Genomic DNA, 19,203 nt, shown 5'->3' with positions numbered 1-19,203 from the left:
TGTAGGCAGTATACAAACCGAACTGTTGGAGCTAGGACCATCAAACTTTGTACACATACACTTTATGCCAAGTGGAGGATGCTTATTGTTTCTTAAGTCAAAGGTTTAGGTCATAGTAGCAGGATGCAGACCGATTCATTGGGGCAAAGACCATTAAACTTGGTACACATACATCTTATGCCAAGTGTAAATATTACATAGAGAGTACATGATTTGTCTTGTTGTTTTTTTTATGCGAAGAAAGTATGTCACACCCTGATGATTGCTGATACTACTTGAAGGCAAGTTCTACAAATCATGGTGTAAGAAAAACGCCCTATATTAGCCATTAATAATACCATTGGCGATACTCTTGTTTTTCCATTGAAATTGACTTTAAAATCAATGATAAAAATCACAATATAAAACAGATTTATTTGTCTGACAGATATTTTTTTCTTTTATTTCGGAAACAATTAAGCCAAAAAAAAGGTGAAAAAATTACTGTTAAAAATATTCAAAACTCTGACAAAGATGACAGTTCCTATTGATAATTTCATCAATCTATTTCAGAGGATTTCTCTTTGAAAATCTCTAGCCCTTTGACAAGACAATCAGCACGGACTGGGAGAACCCACAGAATTTCTGTATAAATTTTGGTCCTTTGAAACTGGCATCAGTTGATGCACAGTAAAAGAATAAATCTTTTCTTATGCCCTTAGCTCACTGCTGCATCAGCATAGTATGCAAACTCCATGTGCACTGTGTAATTCAATTTCAAACACATTAGATCCATGTAACTTTGACTGATATTGCCCATGCCATCTGACATAACGGAGATTTTCAATTTGCTCACAATCTCTGCGAGGATCTATTTCCAAGTATTCTAAACTGTAAATTATATTGCCGAATTTCACCTCATATCTGTGTATAGAAACACGCAAAGGGATATATGGCTCATTATGAGGCTGCTTAAATTACACTTCATGCGGAAGGTCGGGGTTTGAGTGCCAGCCACGACAGACCTAAGTCCTTTAAACAGGTAGTGACAGTTCCATCGCCAAACGCTCTGCTTCAGGTGTGAAAACGGATGTCTGGTATCACAGTAGGTGTGGCACGCAAAAAAACCCTCATTGCTCAATGGCTGTAAGCGCCGAGCATAAGCCTAAGTTTGAAGCCCTTCACCGGTATTGGTGACGTCTCCATATGAGTGAAAAATTCTTGAGAGGGACGTTAAACAAGATACAATCAATTGCGTTGACATTTTGGTGGAGACTGCTTGTCAATGACGATCTTCGAAATGCTTTATTACAGAATACAGATAGCAAGAAAAAGGAGGTTTACTGATCCGACTGATTAAATTGATGTGGATGTCAAACCCGATGTTTAAAAGATGAGTAATTCGTCAATCGAACAAAATTATAAACTTTTCTACCGATGGAACAAAAAAAAAAGATATAATTTTGTCAATAAAATTTTTCCAGTGGGAATAATTCTAATGAGGTGGGCAGCAATTCCAAACAAACTACAAGTTTATTTTAGCCTTAGTTTGATTTCCTTATAGCAAGACTTTTTCAGTAAAGTCTTCTTGAATGAATTTCCTTATTTCTACAAATGTTTTTTAAAGAATTGATGTAGTATCTTATAGGAAATTTGCTGTACAAATGTGAATATCATATTTCTAACAAGTTATGGAAATGGCAGTCAGTACAATATTCCAATAAAGCACTCTATTGAATTTTACCGAGGTAATAACTACTGTTCTGTGAAGGTCCAATTATATTTGTAAGATAAAAATATTCCACTCATTTGACATATTCTGTCAGTTTTCTGTGTTATATATCTGTGGGCAGAAAATATAAAATTCTGTCTAAATGTAGGATGCTGTATTGCAAGGAGAAGAATCAATAATGGAGTTCAATACTTTAGTTAGTGCTGGCAGTTTTTATGTCAAGATTGATATAAATGGACTAAATAAGCCAGTCCGTTAACACATCAATTTAGTCGTGTAAAGAAGTTATACAATCAACCTCATCAATACTGGTCTGGCTGGGACAAAGTCTTGAAGGGCAATAATAAATGGAACATTTAAGGAGAAGTAACACATTGTCGTAATGGCTGACTTCCTTTTGAAACATAAATGGAAAAATATGTATTTAAGTAAAATATCTCCAGTCCTTAATTGTGAAATCTAGCTGGTTAGGTCAGTCAGACTGTCTGTCTGTCTACTAAACTAGCATTTGTTTATAAAATCAGGTAAATTTTAAAGTTTTCAAGTTGATGATTTTATTGTGCATATCCTTCAAATTCTGTCCATGAAAGTTTTATTTCCACTTCTAAAGATGTTTTGAACTGTACAGCTGTAATGTTGTCAGTTATTAATGTATTTAAGATGTAGCTGAGAGTAGAATAAATTAAGATGTGGGATTTCAATACAAGATGAAACAAGATGTCCTGTGAACAAATGAACAGAAATCAGGGAGCAGTAGTCAGTGATTCAGACATTCTTAAAACATTGAGGAAGTCAATGTTGCAGTGATTGAATATTGATGTGATTAATTTGTTGTGGGTTTTATGGCCTATTGATCTGTTTAATTGGTGCTGAACTGAAGTTTTTATGTACCACCCAATATATGTCACTCCTCTCTGCTAGAGAATCATTACATCAATGTTACCATGGAAACAAATATTATAGATTATGTACTACTTCTTATGTAGGTAGACAGTACAATGGATAGGAATAAAATGTGGCTGTAATGACGTGGCACCTGTTTTGAACCGAGAAAAAGGGTGAGTACAATTTCATCATGTTTACAACAAAATAATCAATAGAAATAGGGCAGATATTTTTATTAAAGTTGAGGTATATTTGATTTAAAGAATAATTCTAATTAACATTACAATGTAGTAATTTGTAGTCATGGCTTTGTATATTTTCAGTTTCATTTGTCAAATAGAATAGAAGCATATATCTAAATAGGAATACATATATGTTTGATAGCTAAGATTTCTTTACAATTTCATTTAAATTAAATTTTTCATAGAATTCATTTAAAATAGACGAGACATGTTTAGTTGTTATTGGTATTACTTTTATAATATGATTTACTGAAGATGAGTCTATTTACCAGCTAATACAACTGTTACCTGAACATATGATGTCAAATAAGAAGATTAACATATTGTTGATTTCACATCTGCCTCCTTTCTGTGTTGTTAATTGTATTAGAGTCATATTTCATAATGCTTTTCAACCAGCAAGCCACATCCGGCAGAAAATTATCTTTTTTATCCTTTGTTTTACCTCATACATATGTTTCCATATCATAAAACAAAAGCTTCAAAATAATATTGTGTCACGGAAAATGAATTGTGCAAATTAATTTTTCCTGTTTTCAGCTTGTGATGTGAAATTGATTTGTTATGGGAAACAATTAACCAATAATTCTAGTAATGCACATTGTAAAATTCCTTTGCTTTTTGTGACAACATATAGACAATCTAATTAAAATCAGACTTCTTAGATCCGCGCCGTATACTCTGCGTAAGTAGATCTGACATAACCCGATTAGGGGTCATGTTCAGATGAACTTTATGTCAGCCAATCAGCGCGTCGGCTTTGAAACCGTCGATGTTTACAATTCAAGGAAAATGGCTGCGATTGTTTGGTTTGAAAGAAAACACATCACAGTTAGATGTGACGTCACAATGTACCGTTTACGTCGACTAGCATTGTATTCCTCGCATTATTTAAGTAAACTATTTTGAAAACTATTCAAATCGTACCCATCCCTATTCATACATAAATCGCAATTCACAATTAATTTGATTTGGATGTATTTTATCTTGTACGTTTTGTTGTTTGTATGGACGGAATAGATTAGGCATTATTGCAAAAGTTTAAAATTCCTTATGTGAGAATATACAATTTTATAGTGTGCATTAAACTTCGTGGGAAAGCGATAACTGCAACTTGTTTACGAATTGCTGGGAACCGCCTGAATAGCCATCATTGTCTGTATGGCGCAATCTAACTGGCTGATAGTTCTCATGAATATTCCAAGCAAAAGGTCATGTGGACATGACCCCCTATGGAGTTATGTCAGATCCTATTATAGCGATTGTGAGCGTATCCTAGGATCTGATTTTAATTAGATTGAACATATAGAAAGAGAATGATATGTTGATGATGAAACCCTCTCTTTGGAGTCTTCTGTCTAGATAGATGATGTTGAAGTGTTCTGATATTTTAGTAACACTTGTGTCACTTGATGACCTGATGGCAATGACATGATCAAAGTTATGAAAAGAAAACATTTATCTAATGTTTTGAATTATTTCAGGGAGATGAAAAAGTAAGCAACAATTTTGTGTATTTGTATTAGGTAATATAAAAGAGTCAAGGACCACAAATTACTGAATCGACGTCTTAAAATTTAACTCCATTTTATTAGGGGTGGTATACACCAAATGTTAGTGTACCGTGCATCCCTTTAGAAAATTTTCAGGGGATGGGGGAAGACCATCTGTCATGAAACTTGGTGCATATACAGTTACACTAAGCATGGAGGCCTCTATCAATATTGTGAAATTCAAAAGGGGAAGAGGTTGAAGAGCCCATTAATGGCAGAAAGACATTTGTGTTCAATGTGTTAAACCAAAGAAGGGGTGCAGACCCTGTAACTCCTCCCTAAATCTTCCACTGAGCTATAATTTAAAACAATAGTTTCCATCTGAAAGATAATAGAATCAGTTGGAAATGAAAAAGTCATTGTCAACAGATTAGGACAGGAGTGGGGTAATTGAAATCAATAATTTTAATTAGACATGTTACTTTTTTTTCAAGATAATTGAATGTATTTGCAATTGAGTTTATTTTGAATGACGGATTGCCACTTCTTTTGAATTACATTTACATTACATGCCTTAATCACGCTGAAAGTGAAAATATTGACAGAAATAAGAATTTTTTCTATAGATCATGCATTCAGTACAATGAATTCATTCTATAGATATGCATTGAATTCTTTGTATAGATCATGCATTCAATGCTATGAATTCTTTGTATAGATCATGCATTCAATGTTATGAATTCTTTGTATAGATCATGCATTCAATGCTATGAATTCTTTGTATAGATATACATTCAATGCTATGAATTCTTTGTGTATATATGCATTCAATGCTATGAATTTTTTGTATAGATCATGCATTCAATGCTATGAATTCTTTGTATAGATCATGCATTCAATGCTATGAATTCTTTGTATAGATCATGCATTCAATGCTATGAATTCTTTGTATAGATCATGCAATCAATGCTATGAATTCTTTGTATAGATCATGCAATCAATGCTATGAATTCTTTGTATAGATCATGCATTCAATGCTATGAATTCTTTGTGTATATATGCATTCAATGCTATGAATTCATAAACTTGGATGTTTGAACACCTCTGCTTCGCAGACTGTAAGAATTGACTTGCCTGTGCTATATTTAGACACATTTCCTTAGAACTAGTTGTAACAATTGAAACATTCCCCATGATATTTTGTTTATAAAATGTTGACGAAAATCTTTGAAATATTGTGGATCAACAAATTAAAGGATGTGATAATTTACCTTCTGATCATGTTTGTGCAAAATATTTTCTACAATTTCTGTTTGTTTTTAGCTCACCTGAGCTAAAAGCTCAAGTGAGCTTTTCTGATCATCCGTATTCCGGCGTCCGTCCGTCTGTCCGTCTGTAAACTTTTAACATTTTTAACTTCTTCTCAAAAACCACTGGGCCAATTTCAACCAAAGTTGGCACAAAGCATCCTTAGGTAAAGGGAATTCTAAATTGTTAAAATAAAGGGCCAGGCCACGTTCCAATGGGAGATAATCAAGAAAAGGTAAAAATAGGGTAGGGTCATTAAAAAATCTTCTTCTCAAGAACCGCTGGGCTAGAAAAGATGAAATTTATAGATAAGCTTTATTAGGTAGTGCAGATTCTAAATTGTTAAAATCCTGGCCCCCGGGGGTCGGATGGGGCCACAATAGAGGATCAAAGTTTTACATACAAATATATAGGGAAAATCTTTAAAAATCTTCTTCTCAAGAACCACTGTGCCAGAAAAGCTGAGATTTATATGAAAGCTTCCTGATATAGTACAGATTCTAAATTGTTAAAACCCTGGCTCCCGGGGGTCGGATGGGGCCACAATAGGGGATCAAAGTTTTACATACAAATATATAGGAATTTTTTTTAAAAAAATCTTCTTCTCAAGAACCACTGAGCCAGAAAAGCTGATATTTACATGAAAGCTTTCTGATATAGTGCAAATTCAAATTTGTTCAAATCATGGCCCCTGGGGGTTGAATGGAGCTACAAGGGGGGATCAAAGTTTTACATACAAATATATAGGGACATTCTTTAAGAATCTTCTTCTCAAGAACCACTGAGCCAGAAAAGCTGATATTCACATGAACAGCTTCCTAACATAGAGCAGAGTTAAGTTTGTTCAAATCATGGCCCCCTGTTGTAGGATGGGGCCACAATAGGGGATCAAAGTTTTACATACAAATATATAGGAATTTTTTTTAAAAAAATCTTCTTCTCAAGAACCACTGAGCCAGAAAAGCTGATATTTACATGAAAGCTTTCTGATATAGTGCAGATTCAAGTTTATTCAAATCATGGCCCCTGGGGGTAGGATGGAGCCACAAGGGGGGATCAAAGTTTTACATACAAATATATAGGAAAAATCTTCAAATATCTTCTTCTCGTGAACCATTGGGCCAAAGAAGTTCACATTTACATGAAAGCTTTCTGACATAGTGTAGATTCAAGTTTGCAAAAACTATGGCCTCCAGGGGTAGGTTGGGGCCATAATAAGGACTACGGTTTTACATGCAAATATATCTAGAAAGTCTTCTGATATGGACCAAGGTGACTCAGGTGAGCGATGTGGCCCATGGGCCTCTTGTTTAATTTTATTTTATCATACCTTTCATTATATTTCAATGTTTTATGAATGAGATGTGAATCTAGATTTAGATATTATACATTTTGAAAATTTAGATTATTTAGGGATGAACTTTCTTCAGAGGATAAATGTCCACTGGATAGGACTGGTTTGTTAAATGTCCACTGGATAGGACTGGTTTGTAAAATGTCCACTGGTTAGGACTGCTTTGTTAAATGTCCACTGGATAGGACTGGTACTTTGTTGGAAGAAATTTTGTGCCCCTGAAATTCCAAAGCCAAATGCAAGCAGATGTAATTTTTCCTGCTTTTCATTTGTTTTAGATATTTATCTACTCTTGCATAATGTTGTAAACTGTAAGGAGAGGGTATTTATAGGACATGCCTGTTGCCTAATCCTATTCAATTATTTATTGAATACAGTATTGTTTAAACTAAGCAGATGGCATCTGAATAATGTTGACAACTGAAAATCTTATAATGATTGATAAAATGTAATTAAAGTTATTTGTAAAGCATTGGTGACAAGCTGTTTGCTTTGCACATTAAAATCATGTTTGCATGTGCATTAGTACACTGTGTTATAGGGATTATCATTCATTTCCTCCATTAGGAGATTAGTGCAACACAACTGTAATTGAAATTTGAATTAATTGAAGGAATTTACACTGTGACTGTAAGTATTTGATTACAATATAAAGTAATTGAACCCAACCCTGCAATAGACCAGTTAAACTTTTAGTGAGTTGTGATACTGAGATGATGAACAGCTGTGTTACAGGTCATCTAGTTCATAGACTTTGTTCATTCATCATTCCATTAGGAGATTAAATGGAGACAATTATGATATGGACAGTAGTTTCTATATACAAAATAGTTTACTGACAATGAGAGAATGAATGAAATGACGTGGAACAACAGATCGAGAAGTCGCGTGCGTACATCACGTTAGGTGTGCTGACAGTTTCACAGTCTTGTGTATTGTGCACATACATGAACAAGGAGTGCGTGTTGAGTTCAATTTGCAAAACTTTTAAGGATCTGAAAATAAAGTTTGAGAATGGCAGCCTAGAATAGTAAGGGTATACTAACATGAAATGTTTTTAGGTCACTTGAGTCAGGTGACCTTTTAGAATTGGTATTTGTCCTCTGTTGACCATTAACATTTGAACATAATCAACGTACATGGCTATATTTTTCATCAAATTTGGAACATCTTTTAAAGGAACTAAGTAATGGATATAAATAAGCCTTAAACTGTCCATTCTGTGAGAGAGAAAACTGATTGAGGCCCATAGGGCCGAGATCAGTGAATGGACAGTTTGAGGCTTATATCCTACTTAAAACATTGCATCATGAACAGCTAGCTCAGGTAAACCCAAGTTGCCCATCTCGTGACGTGAAATTATTCATGGAATTGAAAATAATAATTCAGAATTTAATAGAATGTTATTGAAGAATAAATTTCATAAAGAGAATGTTAAGAAAAAGCGTTGTGAAGAAGTTTTGGAATGTGCCTCTGAATACAGCAAAATTCAAATACAGCAAGGATATATGTCTTTCAAATTTAAGTTTTGATGCGATTTAATAATGGTGGATGGAATTCAAAAAATTGTGGATCTTAAAGTTGGTGCAGAGAATTATACTAAGGGAAAATATTCATTTATTAATAAATGTTTAAGTGATTTTCCGATATCTGTTTTGATTTATGGAATTTAAAATCAAATTTTGTTCTGTTTAACAAATGTATTGTCTAACACTTTCTCTTATTTTTGGCCTATCTGTAGACATCTAATAAGTTATTTGGTCTACCTGGCACAGTGAGTGTCCAATAAGTTGACAATTACTGTCCATTATTTTTAATAATGGATGGTGTCTGTCTTTATCAAAAATGATGGACAGTAATTGTCATCTTATTGGACACCTACAGGTAACTTTTTAAATGCATGTGGACTTTCTTCTACTGGGTATATAAAAACATAAAAGCATAACAAATTCAAAATGTTTTAAACTTATAAATTCTTAGTCACTGCATCCCTTGCACCCAGGGCCAAGATAGTGAGAAATACTTGCAAAATGCAAGTGAATTGGAAAAATTGTAATTTACAAGTCATAGTCTTCTTGTATCCGCCCTTTTTTTTCTTTTTGGTGATGCATATCTTACTTTTCTAAAACTTCAGAATTATACAAACGTTTACTTGAACGACCGATTTCAAGCACAGTTACTGTTTCTATCTGTGCCTTTCTTTTTCTTTTATTTTTTTAAAAGAAATTTGGAATCAAATAAATGTTTAATAAAGGTCAGACATTGCATCATGATAAGAAATATATAGACATGTGCCACATTGTGGTATGGAATTGGAAGACTTTGAATCTAGACCTGCAGTATGATACATAAACAGGTGGTGGATCAGAGGAGTGAGGGTTGAGATACCCAACGTTGCACCATATGACCTACGTCCCTTTGGTGGAATTTCCCAATCCCAAGCTCATACTAATGAAGGATTTTATTCATCTAGTAAAATCACTCTCTTCACTTCTGTGCGTTGTGACTCTTCTATACACATATTGTGGAGTTCATGACCCCTGGACTAGTAGCTGAAGCAACCATATAGTTAAAACATTGTATTAAAAAAACTTAATCTGAAAAGCTAAAAATAATTTATTTTCATTTTTTAGCAGAGCAAATCTCGGCTTTTAAATTGGCGAAGGATGGGCGTCCAGTCGGGAGGGCAGCGTCCACAGTTAGCTTGTCCGATCTCTAACTTTCATACTTTTTGGTGCATCTTTGTGAGACTTACATAACATGATCACATCCAAAAGAGGAAGGTTCCTATTTATTTTAAGGTCAAGGTCACTTTGTCACTAAATGCTATAGATTTGAGCTTGTCCGGTCTTGAACTTTCATGCTACTAGGGGCATCTTTGTGAAACTTACATAACATGATCACATCCAAAAGAGGAAGGTTCCTAATTATTTTGAGGTCAAAGGTCACTTTGTCACTAAATGCCATAGATTAGAGACCGCCGCGGTGGCCTAGAGGTTAGAGCGTTCACCCCTCATGCGGGAGGCCGGGGTTCGAATCCCGGCCACGACAGTCCTAAGTCGTTAAAACAGGTAGTGACAGTTCCATCGCCAAATGCTCTGCATCAGGTGTGAATGTCACAGGTCCTCGGAGATGACCTTAAAAACAGATGCCCGTATTGCAGTAGGTGTGGCACACTAAAGAACCCTCACTGCTCAAAGGCCGTAAGTGCCGAGCAAAAGCCTAAATTTGAAGCCCTTCACCGGTCTTAGTGACGTCTCCATATGAGTGAAAAATTCTCGAGAGAGACGTTAAACAAGATACAATCAATCAATCAACCATAGATTTGAGCTTGTCCGGTCTCTAACTTTCATACTACTTGGTGCGTCTTTGTCAGATTTGCATATTTTGATCACATCCAAAAGAGGAAGGTTCCTATTTATTTTGAGGTCAAAAGTCAAGGTCTCTTTTTCACTATATACTGTAGATTTGAGCTTGCCTCAAATTTTTATACATGTACTTGCTGGTGCATGTTTATCAGACTTCAAATCCTGATGACATTCAAGAGTCATGTTGCTTTTGAAATCCAAAGGTCGAGGTCATTATCACACTAAATACCTATTGTGGCCATTCAAAGCTGCATACCTATAAACTTTATTAAATACATGCATGTTTTTACTTCATGAATGCAAGCGTGCATAATTTTCCAAACTACAACTCGGCCATACGCATCTTTGATGCGTTTTAGCGATTTTTTAATATTTACATTCACTGAATCTTTTCCCTTATGTTTCTTTTGAAATTGACACTACTTTCATCATGCCTTGAATACATGTTTGTTGCAAACTAGTCCGATCCGGTTTTCTAGTACCACCTGTCTGCAAAATCATTACCAAATATGGAGTGTCATCAAGGTCAAAGGGTGCATTGGCTGTTCCATTTAAAGGGAATTTTTACCATGATTTTTAATCTAATTAAAATCAGAAGGAGTAACCTTAATAAAGCATGTTTCTGCTGTTGTATTGTTTCATTACTCCCAATAATTGATACAAACATGCATTTTATCTGCACATATTCAAAGCTTCCACTTCACAAATCGTCATTAATGAGCTATCTAGTCACATGATACGTCATGACGTCATACGTGTCAATGCTCTGCAGCAGCTATGTATGTGTGTGAATAGATTCTATTGAAAGTCATAAATTATACAGAATGGATAGTTAATGTTCCAACATCGATGACATACCGTTAGTATTTAAGATTCAGCCATTTCCTCATCAAACATTGACAAACTCGGACAGAGATCCCTCTCACAAAAGGGGTGGAACGTTTTGGTAAATATCTGAATGACACATTTCGTTTGCAAAAATTTTGACTGTGTTCCCTTGTAGATCATAATATTTTTAAAGGATTGGAGGTCTGTACAATACATGTAGAGTGTTTACAAAATGCATTAGCCAATCTAGGTTAATTAAAATCAGTTCTTCTCAAACTGTTACACTCATGACTGGAGAAGGTAGAGAAGATCTGCTTTTAATTAAATTGATGCCTTAACCTACAATGTGTCGAAGGAAACAGCCGATATCGATTTAATTTATGATTTTATTTTTCAAAAGGGGGGGGGGGGGCTACCGGATTTTAAAATTACCCATTCTGCTGGAAATTCATTGACTTCTTAAATTGTATAGTGTGTGTTTAAGAGGGAGAGAGAGGGGGGGGGGACTTGTCATATAATACATGGGGCCAATAGTCATAACCTCTATCTTATAATCGTCCCACTCACTACTTTAAAAAAAAGTAAGGAGGGGGGGGGGGGTGTAATTCATTATATTGTTGCAATTTTTTTCACTACGTTGGCACGCACCGTCATTTTTTAAAGATAAAGCTGCAGTATTTCAACATTTTTGACGATTAGTAACTAGGATTTTTTCGACTTTTTCATATTTTTTTTTTTTTTACTATTTTAATCGGGGGGGGGGGGGGGGGGGGGGGTGTAGTCATTTCGTACATGTGTCATAGTGTGTCAATTCTCAAAACTTCAAGTGGGGGGGGGGGGGCAAACCAATATATCTTTGCATATGAAATCAAAGGTGCATATATATATATGTGTGTGTGTGTGTGTGTGTAAAGTGTATGTTACACAGAAATTTCATTGATTGCCAGACCCGCGGCGACTTTGATTGCCACATTACCTGGTAGGCTATAAGAGTTCTCAAACTGATGGAAGTCTCTGATTATGTCCAGTCTGAAGGACAACGATCCTATTAATTTGTAAACAGAGATGTTGATATCATGAATTAAATGGGTTAGAATGCAATATGTAGGTTCGTCATTGAAGATGGTTTTCCATTGGTTTGAAGTATTTCTAAATTTAGTTTTAAGTGCACAAAATTTCTCCGACTTGCCTCGTGGGTAAAAGTAAAGAAACTTTTCTTTTTTGTGCTAATTATTACAGCTATATACTTTACAACACATTATAATGGAACTTGTAACTCTTGAATCTCTCCAGTTTGTATCAATAGCTTGCTGTAAGTGCTGTTCACAACTTGTTTAAATGTTTCATGTTTTCATGCTTTCTCACTTCACCACGATTGACATGTATGACGTCACATACTAATGGTGCGAAAATCTCTAGCGAGAATATGCATATCTGGCTTTTTGCACTTTAGATACAAAATAATCACTAAAGCACGCTTTGTATGGAAAAAATAATACTAGCACAATTCAAAACACCACATTTTCATATAAATTTACAAGCAATAAAAATCATGATAAAAACCCTTTAACATAACAAATGGGTCAACCATATGATATTTTAGATCTTAATTCAAGTTTATATTTTTAAATGTATTTTTAAATAATACATAAAAAGATAAATATAAACAACAAAATGTCGACGTCTTCCTTTGTTGTTTTATTGGGTGATGAAGATAGCAATCATTGCAGAAAAAAAAAATTCTGCAATGCTATAACTATACCTGAATTCACCTGATGGAATAACAAAGAAAGCATTTCATTGTTTAGATAATAAGGAGATTTTGCATATGTTACTCAAGTGACCATTAAGGCCTATTGGGCCTCTTGTTTTAGATAATGTTTAGAATTTATAGTGTGATATATAGAATCATCCTCTCAGATCTTAATTTGTATCATATTTTCAAATTGACCTTTTGTTATATCGATGGAAGGGGTAAATGTAGATACCTGCATTGTGTAAAATACCTAACATTGACATAATGAAGTAATTTACAAAGTCATATGTTGCTGATATTCTTGTAAGGAATGATTTTCTCATTTTGTAAACTGATGTCAAACCCAATGCATGATTTCAGGAATTGGATGGAGTTACCTGGGGACTGAGGCCGTACTGTGTATAGTAAGCTGTCCTGTTTATTGAGGGATATCTCAGTATAGAGTTAAACAGGAAACACAAAAGGACATAGGATAGTTATTAAATGGAGGTAGGTCTCATATTAGTTTTGAAAATAACAATGCGAGTATACACTTCTGGGAATTTGTACTATCCAGCAAAAAATAAAATAAAATATTAATAACAAACTTTTGATTTTCAGAATTAATGATGCAATAATCAAAGCAAAATTATTTTAAAGAAATCTGGTTTTTCAATTACAAGTTTTTCATATAGAGAAAAATGTCAAGTGCTATTCCTGTGTACTTTTGTTAAGATGAAAACATGTTGGAATTATGATTGATTGATTGTATATTGTATAACATCCCTCTCAAGAATTTTTCATTCATATGGAGATGTCACCATTGCCGGTAAAGGGCTGAAAAATTTTGGCCTATACTCGGCGCTTACAGCCTTTGAGCAGGGGGGGATCTTTATTGTGCCACACTTGCTGTGACATGGGGCCTCAGTTTTTGTGGTCTCATCCGAAGGAGGACCGCCCCATTTAATCGCCTCTTACAACAAGCAAGGTGTACTGAGGACATATTTTAACTCGGATCCCCACAGGACTTGTAATTATGATAATAGATTAGAATTGTAGATTACTAGTACTAATTGATTTCTTGTACATTAGTACTGATGTTGTTAATAGTTTGTTTTTCATTATTGTGGCTGCATACCAAACATGGTGATATCAATAGATAGATATCAATAATTATAAAGAATAGATATTACAGTCAAACTATGATCACCCATTAAACAACTTCCTGTCACATGTGACAAGAAAAGTATGTCCCTTTCAAAATATTTTTTATAAGTATTTTATTTAAGTAATTACTTGTCAAATGTGAACATTTTGATTTCCCCCTTACATGTCGCTTAAAACAAGTCTGACTTAAGTAATTACCTGTCATATGTGAGCATTTTGATTTCACCCCTTACATGTCGCTTAAAACAAGTCTGACTTAAGTAATTATGTCATAATATGTGAGCATTTTGATTTCCCCCTTACATGTCGCTTAAAACAAGTCGGACTGTACTTGATACAAATCTGCCTCTTTATGTTTTGCCTGCAAAGCAAAGTGACCCTTAGGAATTACTTTTTCTGTCATATGTCTGTTCATCCATCTTGCTGTCAGTCCAACTGTAAGAGATAATTCTTTAATGTATGTATTCCCTCTGTAATGTACCATGATATACCATTGTGAATACCATAGTTTAATATACTAGTTCCATATCCATTGGTACAGTATGTTTGTGACTACACTAACTTAAGGCTATGTTTAATATGCAATATTGTGATAAGTATCATGTCAAGGGGCCTCCGTGGCCGAGTGGTTAGAGCATCGCGCTCAAAATCACACGGCTTCTCACCTCTATCAGCGCGGGTTGAAATCCCGCTCGCACCAGTGAGAAAGTTTCCCAGTCTACTTTCGGAAGGTCGGTGGTCTCTTCCCAGGTACATTGTATCTGGGTTCTCTCTTCCACCAATAAAAAGTGGGCGCCACCAGATAACTGAAAAATTGTTGAGAGTGGCGGAAAACATCAAACAATCAAGGTAGTCCTCACTGAAATTTTTTTAAATTGAAGCATGCATTTGAGATCATTTATAATATGTTTCCTCTTCATTAAAGACCTTCTATAAGCTAAATCAGAAATTATTAACAACTACAGTACTGAACTATATTCTTTAGAGTTATGTATTAAGAAACTGTCTATAGTATTTTTATACCCCCCGCAACAAGTTGTGGGGGGGTATACTGGAATCGGGTTGTCTGTCTGTCCGTCCGTCCGTCTGTAGACACAATGGTTTCCGGGCTCTAAAGCATTATCCTTTCCACCTACCGTCACCATATCCTATATATGGACTACCCATGGGATGAAGATGTTCCCTATCGATTTTGGGGTCAGAAGGTCAAAGGTCAAGCGCACTGGACATCGAAGTAGCAATATGGTTTCCGGGCTCTAAAGCGTTAACCTTTCCACCTACAGTCACCATATCATACATATGGACTACCCATGAGATGAAGATGTTCCCTATCGATTTTGGGGTCAAAAGGTCAAAGGTCAATTGCACTGGACATTGAAGTAGCAATATGGTTTCCGGGCTCTAAAGCGTTATCCTTTCCACCTACAGTCACCATATCATACATATGGACTACCCATTGGATGAAGATGTTCCGTATCGATTTTGGGGTCAAAAGGTCAAAGGTCAATTGCACTGGACATTGAAGTAGCAATATGGTTTCCGGGCTCTAAAGCGTTATCCTTTCCACCTACAGTCACCATATCATACATATGGACTACCCATTGGATGAAGATGTTCCCTATCGATTTTGGGGTCAAAAGGTCAAAGGTCACGTGCACTAGACATCGAAGTAGCAATATGGTTTCCATTTAAATTCTTTAATGGCTTTTTTCATCGCATGGAGATGCTGTGTTCCTAGATACCTTTTGGATCATAATACTGAAGTTTTACCTATTACCAACACCCTTTGGGAGATTGGGGTAAGCGGGGGGTATTCTTAGTGAGCATTGCTCACAGTACCTCTTGTTGTCTATTGTATTTTTATCAGGTTACCTGGCTTTTTTTTTTATTTTGCCACTATAGAATTTCTATGATATTGCACTGTTGTTAACTCTTAAAAATGTGTAATGTTCATATATAGAAAATAGTGTGACCAAAGGAAAACAACTTTATTTGCTATATCGGTGTTATTTAAAAGAAACCATTAAATTTGCAAAACATAACTTAGGAAGCACCTTTAACATTTATTCTATAGTACTTATAACATTCATCATCTGAAGGCTGATTACTGTAAAAGAAAACTGTACATAAAGCATATTCCATCTTTCTTCTGTATAAATAATTACAGTATCAGCTCTCCCTTATATGTGTATTTTCAATTTGACTGAAATACTTGTCTCACTCTTAATGACTGAGTAGATCTTTTTGGGAAGCTTAAATGTATCTCTTGATTATAGCTTTTCATGTTAAATGTACAGTGCATAAAGTTTCCTTAATAATTATTTTCTATGCCCTCAAGATCAAAGATTGGGCATATTGTTTTTATTCTATTCATCTAACTTACAACTTGGTCATAACTTTTGAATTAAACAAGATAAAGCTGAAAGATCAAAGCTATATATCAGGTCAAAGTGAAATCATATCAAGGTCAAAAGTCAAATTGCAAACATCAGACTTTACTTTAGTTGGGTGCATAGTGATTCAAAAAGCATGTTTTGTTTATAGTGTCCCACTCAAAATGCCAGTAAGAGATGACAGAAAAAACAAGGACCTTCACTTGGAGGAAAAGCATGTCTATAATGTGTATGACCAGATTGCAACAAAGTTCAGTGAAATTTCTCAAAAGGCCTGGCCAAATGTCCGCAGATTTCTCAAGGAGTTGCCTCCTGGATCCATAGTGGCTGATATAGGTAAAAACATTCAATTACAGTATCAAAAAATCCGTAAATTGAACTTTTAAAGACAGATGTATGGAGATTTTGTCCAAATGTAAATTTTTAAAAAGATACACTAGACTAAGCATATGTATAAATGGGAAAAGTTGTAGTAATCATTTTTAAATTGTTCTCATTAGTACTCAAGAAATTTAACATAATCCTGGTTCCAATTACTCTCCTCAGGTTGTGGAAGTGGTCGCTACCTTCACATCAATAGTAGAGTGTTCAAACTTGGGGTAGATATTTGCTCGCCATTGGTAGAGGGTGCCAAGAACAAGGGACATGAGGTACTTGTGGCAGACAATTTGACTCTACCATTTAGAGATGGAGTGTTTGATGCTGTCATCTCTATTGGAGTCATCCACCATTTCTCCAGTCAAAGTCGACGTCTGCAAGCTGTGAAGGAAATGTGCCGTCTTCTGAGGTCTGGGGGTCGGATAATGATTTATGTATGGGCTTTTGAACAGAAGCACAGAAAGGTAAGACTGTTGAGGATTTCCATTAGACAGTTCATGAGGATTAGAGCATGTTGACAAACTGTCTCATGCATCTTTTCTTTTTTATTTTGCTTTCATTTTTTATTTTTTTTTTTCTGTTTTAAAAGAAAGTAAACCATAATTTGTATGTTTTCAAGTTTATGATTATAGATCTATCTGGTATAGAATGTTGTAATTCTCTCAAATTTTTATTTCCTGGTATATACATATTTCTTTATAATTGAAAAATTTCACACATATGCACACATTTTTGCTCTGACAGTATTTTCCGGATTTCTATGAATCTTTGTCCACAGGCAATTGCATCGCTTGGGGTCAAATTTACTATATAAAGAGTACTCTTTAATAGTAAATTCAACCCCAAGCGATGCAATTGCCTGTGTCTTTGTCCAGATGAAAATTCCTAAAGATTCATAATTGTGTTTATCAATTTTCTGCTTCAATATAGAATTTATTGGTGATTTCTGTTAATCTATTAAAAATAATTGTTCTGTTGCATCATTTCAAAATGCTATTCCTTCTGCAGTTTTTTTTTTCCAGTTGTTTTTGAAACTTTGTATATATGTAAATGAAGACTACATGTATATAATTCTTTATATCAATATCATGAGTGGGTGTATCTGTTTTTATTTATGAATCTTTGCTCAATTTTTTTTCATCACTCTTTGAGCACTTTTCAGGTCATGGAAAACCTTAGGTGTTAAAATCAATAGCAGCCGTTCATTGCCAAGTGCTTGGAAATAGTATTGAAAGTCATGAGTCTATTGGAAGAGACTTTAGAAACCAAAGTCCCGTGTCATGGTAGATTAATAGAATCCTTCATTTGTACGAGTGTGGGATAGGGAAATTCCACCGAGGGGACAAGATTCGCAGTCTAGGACGAGGCTTTGCCGAGTCCTAGACAGCGAATCTTGTTCCAGAGGTGGAATTTCCCTATCCCACACGAGTAAATAATGAAGGATTATTTTTCTCACATTTTATCTAAAGTTTAGTGCATAAATTTAGGAGCTTTGAGAAAATTCTAAATTATCAAAATCCTCATTTGAACTTTGATGCAAAAACTAATTAGATAAGTAGGAAGAGCATACCCGAAAATGGTTTACACTGTAAGTGTAAACTAAAAAACCCAAGGTTGTCCACCAGAAAGCTATACTACATCAAAATTTAAAAATAACAATGCAAAATATTTTTACTTCACCTTGCACCATAAATCTTCACCATATAACGTAAATCATAGAAAATATATAACGTTACAATCAAATGACATCACAGCAGTGTGAGACTAATAGAATCCTTCATTAGTACGATTTACTAAGGGGACAAGATTCGCAGTCTAGGACGAGGCTTTGCTGAGTCCTAGACAGCGAATCTTGTTCCCGAGGTGGACTTTCCCTATCCCACACGAGTAAATAATGAAGGATTATTTTTCTCACATTTTATCTACAGTTTAGTGCACAAATTTAGGAGCTTTGAGAAAATTCTAAATTATCAAAATCCTCATTTGAACTTCGATGCAAAAACTAATTAGATAGGCAGAAAGATCATAACCGAAAATGGTTTACACTAAGTGTAAACTAAAAAAACCCAAGGTTGTTAAACAGAAAGCTATATACATTAAGATTTAAAGATAACAATGTAAAATATTTTTACTTCACCATGTAACGTAAATCTTCACCATATAACGTAAATCATAGAAAATATATGACGTCACAATCAAATGACGTCACAGCAGTGTGAGACAGAAAAATCTCACATGGCTGTCTCACATGGGTAAAGTCGATCTCACACTGGTGATAATGTGAGAAATTGGCTTGATAAAGACTGTCACTGCTGGCCCAGAGCATAGGTCAAAAATTGTG

At 34.8% G+C, this 19,203-nt stretch overlaps 1 protein-coding gene across 3 annotated transcripts in view; it reads left to right on the top strand.

The window, feature by feature from the left end:
- The window catches only part of LOC125679687 (uncharacterized), a 34,758-nt gene that overhangs the window by 5,661 nt on the left and 9,894 nt on the right, over positions 1–19,203 (top strand). Inside the window, exons 2-6 of one of the 3 annotated variants that reach the window (XM_048919112.2) lie at positions 2,698–2,769; positions 13,306–13,434; positions 13,719–13,954; positions 16,636–16,820; positions 17,031–17,326. In XM_048919112.2, the coding sequence (XP_048775069.2) occupies positions 16,649–16,820; positions 17,031–17,326 (468 nt within the window). In that variant the 5' untranslated portion in view covers positions 2,698–2,769; positions 13,306–13,434; positions 13,719–13,954; positions 16,636–16,648. Of the gene's footprint in view, positions 1–2,697; positions 2,770–5,165; positions 7,624–13,305; positions 13,435–13,718; positions 13,955–16,635; positions 16,821–17,030; positions 17,327–19,203 lie in introns of those variants that run through there. The other 2 variants (XM_048919111.2, XM_048919113.2) reach the window with 2 other exon arrangements.

The sequence above is a fragment of the Ostrea edulis genome, chromosome 2 (assembly GCF_947568905.1).
Source record: "Ostrea edulis chromosome 2, xbOstEdul1.1, whole genome shotgun sequence".
NCBI lineage: Eukaryota > Metazoa > Mollusca > Bivalvia > Ostreida > Ostreidae > Ostrea > Ostrea edulis.
Note: the sequence above shows the minus strand (reverse complement) of the source record. Positions and strands in the feature narration are given on the sequence as shown.